Source organism: Balaenoptera acutorostrata, chromosome 4 (assembly GCF_949987535.1).
Source record: "Balaenoptera acutorostrata chromosome 4, mBalAcu1.1, whole genome shotgun sequence".
Lineage (NCBI taxonomy): Eukaryota > Metazoa > Chordata > Mammalia > Artiodactyla > Balaenopteridae > Balaenoptera > Balaenoptera acutorostrata.
Window position 1 is genome coordinate 62,801,519 of NC_080067.1, and position 6,876 is coordinate 62,808,394.

The 6,876-nt window shown below is 41.6% G+C and overlaps 1 protein-coding gene across 1 annotated transcript; it reads left to right on the forward strand.

Moving 5' to 3' along the window:
• The first annotated feature begins 439 nt into the window (after window positions 1-439).
• Window positions 440-1,324, forward strand: LOC103018217 (tubulin polyglutamylase complex subunit 2). Its single transcript, XM_057545678.1, is given in 1 exon segment — window positions 440-1,324. A coding segment is annotated over 1 exon segment (885 nt).
• Window positions 1,325-6,876: the final 5,552 nt, after the last annotated feature.

A 6,876-nucleotide genomic window follows, 5' to 3' on the forward strand; every position in this document is an offset into this window, starting at 1 on the left:
TAGCACATGTTTCCTACTTGGATACTAAATATTTCCAGTTCTATGAGGTCAACTCGACACATGAGAAAATACTACACGGAAACAACCGCCACTCGGGGCGTCGCTCCGAGGCCGTCCCGCCCCGGTCTCTACGCCCGGCCCGACTGGCCGCACGGCGCAGAGACCCGCCCCCGCTCGCAAGGCCGGCCCCGGAGGGGCGGGAGGGGCGGGGCGGTGGAGTCGCTGTGTCCTGGCGGCGTGGCGTGGAGCACCCGCCGGGGCCGCGGGAACGAGCGCCCCGCGGAACTGCTACTCCCAGAGCAGCCCGGACCCCCATCTCCGCCCTGCTGCGCTCTCAGGCGCCGAGCACTACAACTCCCGGCATGCCGTGAACTTGACGGCCGCGCCTCCAGTGTGGAGTCCGGCCCTCCCGGCCGCGCCGCTCTCCCGGCCGCGCGCTATGGAGGAGACACCGCCCCCGCTGCTGGGCAGCCGCAAGCCGCACCTGGAGAAGCTGACCTTGGGGGCCACCCACATCCTATAATCATCCCCAGGTGTGACAGAGGTGACCATCATAGAAAAGGCGCCTGCTGAATGTCACATGATCTCTTCATGGGAACAAAAAAATACCTGTGTGCTGCCTGAGGATCTGAAGAAGTTTTACCTGATGACCAACGGCTTCCACATGACATGGAATGTGAAGCTGGATGAACACACCATTCCATTGGGCAGCATGGCAATTAACAGCATCTCAAAACTGACTCAACTCAACCAGTCTTCCACGTACTCTCTTCCTAATGCACCAACTCTTGCAGACCTGGAGGATGATACACAAGACGCTAGTGAGAACCAGCCAGAGAAGCCTCAATTTGATTCTCGCAGTGCGATATTTGAGCTGGATCCTTGCAACCTGAATGGGAAGGTTTGCCTTGCCTACAAAAGAGAGAAACCAGCATTAGCACAAGACACTGAGATCTGGTTCCTGGACAGAGCATTATACTGGCATTTTCTCACAGATACCTTTACTGCCTATTATCACCTGCTTATCACCCACCTGGGCCTGCCCCAGTGGGAGTATGCCTTCACCAGCTATGGCATTAGCCCACAGGCCAAGCAATGGTTCAACATGTATAAACCCATCACCTACAACACAAACCTACTCACGGAAGAGACCGACTCCTTTGTGAACAAGCTGGATCCCAGCAAAGTGTTCAAGAGCAAGAACAAGACATTAATCCCCAAAAAGAAAGGGCCTGTTCAGCCTGCAGGTGGCCAGAAAGGGCCCACGGGTCCTCCTTCCACCTCTAAATCCTCCTCTGGCTCTGGAAACCCTGCCCGAAAATGAGCGCCCCACCTCCAGCTCCCCGACAGCCCCACAGCGATGATTTCCAAGCACAGATGCCCCAGGCGTGGCCCAAGCCTGATTCTGTGTATGGAACCGTAGTCCTCTCCCCATCCGAGTGACAAAATCCTAGGCTTTTACTGCCATTGGCTTGAGCCAGGAGTTGGAAGGGCATACTCAGCTCTCCCCAAGAATCCTTCTCTCATACCCCTTACAGCAGGTTGTGCCACCTAGTAATTCTGGAAGCTGTGGAGAATGTAAGGTGTTGTGTAAGTGACTAAGTAGATCTATTAAGAGCTTTCTTTTCTTTCTACTCCAACCCCCTACCTCTCAGCAGTAATTAGAGAAGTCCCCCATAGAAACCACTGGTTTTGACCTATGAGGCATTAGAACTATGCTGCTCAACTGGTAGCCACTTTTTAAAGCAGCTAAATTTAAGCCATATTAAAAATGCAGTTCCTCAATTATATTAGCCACACTGGGAGTATTCATGTGGCTAGTGGAGTCTGTATCAGCACAGAGATGATGAAACATTTCTATCATCACAGAAAGTTCTATTGGGCAGCACTGCATTAGAATACTTTTGCATTACCCTTCCTCAGATCAGTTAATTTTTGTTAAAGAATAATGATACCTTAATTTGATGGGTTATAATGTTCCAAGAAAAACCTTGAATATCCATTTTTATGTTCTTTATATCCTTCACCACAAACAGATCTCGCTTTGCTCATTTTCAGTTTCCTATAAAGTTTCTTGTTTCCAGTTTTGTGATGTGATATTTGTACGTCTGCCAAAATTATCTTTCTCACTTTTTTTTTTAAAGAAGAGGTGATTCTGCTGTACCATTAAAACCAAAACAAAACAAAACCTGCCAAGCATTGCTTTGCCAGGACTCTTCATGCACAGTTTTGATGAAATCAGTCACTGTTGACAAGAGCTTCCACCTGCTCTGCCTACTCACAACTGCTGAACAATTCATGGGGTAGCAGAAAAGGATAGAGAGGAACCGAGTTGTCAAGGATAATAGTTGAGGTTTAGTCTTCCAGAAGCATTTTTCTGCCAAAACTCATCAAAGGGAGAACCAGTAGTGCCAGATAAGAGATTCCAGCATTTGGCTCCTTCCCCAAGTCAGGGTTAGAAGTGGATTGAGAAGTTGTGTCATCTTCCACTGTGGCAGGTGTCCTTCCTCTAGAGCTCATGGAGTCCTTGAATTATTTCTTAAGTCCTGGTCCAGTTCTCGATTTCACAAATGAAGCAGCAGAGGAGCCACGAAACAACGGTGCACTTCAAATCTGTGACAATCAGCTGGAACCCCCAAAGGGCTGTAGACAGAAGAGGGTTCCAATAAGGAAAGGTGTGAGACCTGCTTCAGGAGGAGCAGAGCACTCAAGAGCAGGAATGCCTATCTAATATGTAGGACCCCGTGCAAAATGAAAATGTGGGGCCTTCTGTCCAAAAATCAGGTAAACACTACCATTAAAAGTACGAATATGCAGTAGCAATTCTCATATCAGACAAAATAGACTTTAAAATAAAGACTAATACAAGAGACAAAGAAGGACACAACATAATGATCAAGAGATCAATCCAAGAAGAAGATATAACAATTGTAAATATTTATGCACCCACCATAGGAGCACCTCAATACATAAGGCAAATGCTAACAGCCATAAAAGGGGAAATTGACAGTAACACAATCATAGTAGGGGACTTTAACACCCCACTTTCACCAATGGACAGATCATCCAAATTGAAAATAAATAAGGAAACACAAGCTTTAAATGACACATTAAACAAGATGGACTTAATTGATATTTATAGGACATTCCATCCAAAAACAACAGAATACACTTTCTTCTCAAGTGCTCATAGAGCATTCTCCAGGATAGATCATATCTTGGGTCAAAAATCAAGCCTTGGTAAATTTAAGAAAGTTGAAATCATATGAAGTATCTTTTCCGAACACAACGCTATGAGACTAGATATCAATTACAGGAAAAAATCTGTAAAAAATACAAACACATGGAGGCTAAACAATACATTACTAAATAACCAAGAGATCACTGAAGAAATCAAAGAGGAAATCAAAAAATACCTAGAAACAAATGACAATGAAAACACAATGACCCAAAACCTATGGGATGCAGCAAAGCAGTTCTAAGAGGGAAGTTCATAGCAATACAATCCTACCTCAAGAAACAAGAAAAATCTCAAATAACCTAAGCTTACACCTAAAGCAATTAGAGAAATAAGAACAAAAAACCCCCAAAGTTAGCAGAAGGAAAGAAATCATAAAGATCAGATCAGAAATAAATGAAAAACAAATGAAGGAAACGATAGCAAAGATCAATAAACCTAAAAGCTGGTTCTTTCAGAAGATAAACAAAATTGATAAACCATTAGCCAGATGCATCAAGAAAAAAAGGGAGAAGACTCAAATCAACAGAATTAGAAATGAAAAAGGAGAAGTAACAACTGACACTGCAGAAATACAAAGAATCATAAGAGATTACTACAAGCAATTATATGCCAATAAAATGGACAACTTGGAAGAAATGGACAAATTCTTAGAAAAACACAACCTTCCGAGACTGAACCAGGAAGAAATAGAAAATATAAACAGACCAGTCACAAGCACTGAAATTGAAACTGTGATTAAAAATCTTCTAAGAAACAAAAGCCCAGGACCAGATGGCTTCACAGGCGAATTCTATCAAACATTTAGAGAAGAGCTAACACCTATCCTTCTCAAACTCTTCCAAAATGTAGCAGAGGGAGGAACACTCCCAAACTCATTCTACAAGGCCACCATCACCCTGATACCAAAACCAGACAGAGATGTCACAAAGAAAGAAGATTACAGGCCAATATCACTGATGAACGTACATGCAAAAATTCTCAGTAAAACACTAGCAAACAGAATCCAACAGCACACTAAAAGGATCATACACCATGATCAAGTGGGATTTATCCCAGGAATGCAAGGATACTTCAATATATGCAAATCAATCAATGTGATAAACCATATTAACAAATTGAAAGAGAAAAACCATATGATCATCTCAATAGATGCAGAAAAAGCTGTTGACAAAATTCAACACCCATTTATGATAAAAACCCTCAAGAAAGTAGGCATAGAGGGAACTTACCTCAACATAATAAAGGCGATATATGACAAACACACAGCCAACATCGTTCTCAATGGTGAAAAACTGAAACCATTTCCTCTAAGATCAGGAACAAGTCAAAGGTGCCCACACTCACAACTATTATTCAACATAGTCTTGGAAGTTTTAGCCACAGCAATCAGAGAAGTAAAAGGAATCCAAATTGGAAAAGAAGAAGTAAAACTGTCACTGTTTGCAGATGACATGATGCATAGAGAATCCTAAAGATGCTACCAGAAAACTACTAGAGCTAATCAATGAATTTGGTAAAGCAGTGGGAAACAAAATAAATGCACAGAAATCTCTTGCATTCCTATACACTAATGATGAAAAATCTGAAAGAGAAATTAAGGAAACACTCCCATTTACCATTGCAACAAAAAGAATAAAATACCTAGGAATAAACCTACCTAAGGAGACAAAAGACCTGTATGCAGAAAACTATAAGACACTGATGAAAGAAATTAAAGATAATACAAACAGATGGAGAGATATACCATGTTCTTGGATTGGAAGAATCAACATTGTGAAAATGACTCTACTACCCAAAGCAATCTACAGATTCAGTGCAATCCCTATCAAACTACCACTGGCATTTTTCACAGAACTAGAACAAAAAATTTCACAATTCATATGGAAACACAAAAGACCCCGAATAGCCAAAGCAATATTGAGAAAGAAAAACGGAGCGGGAGGAATTAGGCTCCCTGACTTTATACTACAAAGCTACAGTAATCAAGACAGTATGGTACAGGCACAAAAACAGAAATATAGATTAATGGAACAGGATAGAAAGCCCAGAGATAAACCCATGCCCATATGTTCACCTTATCTTTGATAAAGGAGGCAAGAATATACAATGGAGAAAGAACAGCCTCTTCAATAAGCAGTGCTGGGATAACTGGACAGCTACATGTAAAAGAATGAAATTAGAACACTCCTTAACACCATACACAAAAATAAACTCAAAATGGATTAAAGACCTAAATGTAAGGCCAGACGCTATAAAACTCTTAGAGGAAAACATAGGCAGAACACTCTATGACATAAATCACAGCAGGATCCTTTTTGACCCACCTCCTAGAGAAATGGAAATAAAAACAGAAATAAACAAATGGGACCTAATGAAACGTAAAAGCTTTTGCACAGCAAAGGAAACCATAAACAAGACGAAAAGACAACCCTCAGAATGGGAGAAAATATTTGCAAATGAAGCAAGCAACAAAGGATTAATCTCCAAAATATACAAGCAGCTCATGCAGCTCAATATCAAAAAAAACAAACAACCCAATCCAAAAATGGGCAGAAGACCTAAATAGACATTTCTCCAAAGGAGATATACAGATTGCCAACAAACACATGAAAGAATGCTCAACATCACTAATTAGAGAAATGCAAATCAAAACTACAATGAGGTACCACCTCACACCAGTCAGAATGGCCATCATCAAAAAATCTACAAACAATAAATGCTGGAGAAGGTGTGGAGAAAAGGGAACCCTCTTGCACTGTTGGTGGGAATGTAAATTGATACAGCCACTATGGAGAACAGTATGGAGGTTCCTTAAAAAACTAAAAATACAACTACCATATGACCCAGCAATCCCACTCCTGGGCATATACCCTGAGAAAACCATAATTCAAAAAGAGTCATGTACCACAATGTTCATTGCAGCTCTATTTACAATAGCCAGGACATGGAAGCAACCTAAGTGTCCATCGACAGATGAGTGGATAAAGAAGATGTGGCACATATATACAATGGAATATTACTCAGCCATAAAAAGAAACGAAATTGAGTTATTTGTAGTGAGGTGGATGGACCTAGAGTCTGTCATACAGAGTGAAGTAAGTCAGAAAGAGAAAAACAAATACCGTATGCTAACACATACATATGGAATCTAAAAAAAAAAAAAAAAATGGTTCTGAAGAACCTAGGGGCAGGACAGGAATAAAGACGCAGACGTAGAGAATGGATTTGAGGACATGGGGAGGGGGGAGAGTAAGCTGGGACGAAGTGAGAGAGTGGCATGGACATATATACACTGCCAAATGTAAAACAGATACCTAGTGGGAAGAAGCCGCATAGCACAGGGAGATCAGCTTTGTATCCAGCTAGAGGGATGGGATAGGGAGGGTGGGAGGGAGATGTAGGAGGGAGGAGATATGGGGATATACGTATATGTATATCTGATTCACTTTGTTATACAGCAGAAACTAACACACCACTGTAAAGCAATTATACTACAGTAAAGATGTTAAAAAAAATAATAAAAGAAAATACTATGCAGTTCAGGTCTAGAAAAGAGTTTGTTCACTTCCACTAAGTCCAATCTGGACACAGTACACAAAAGAAAAAAAAAATCTCTTGGAAAGGTACATTTTCTT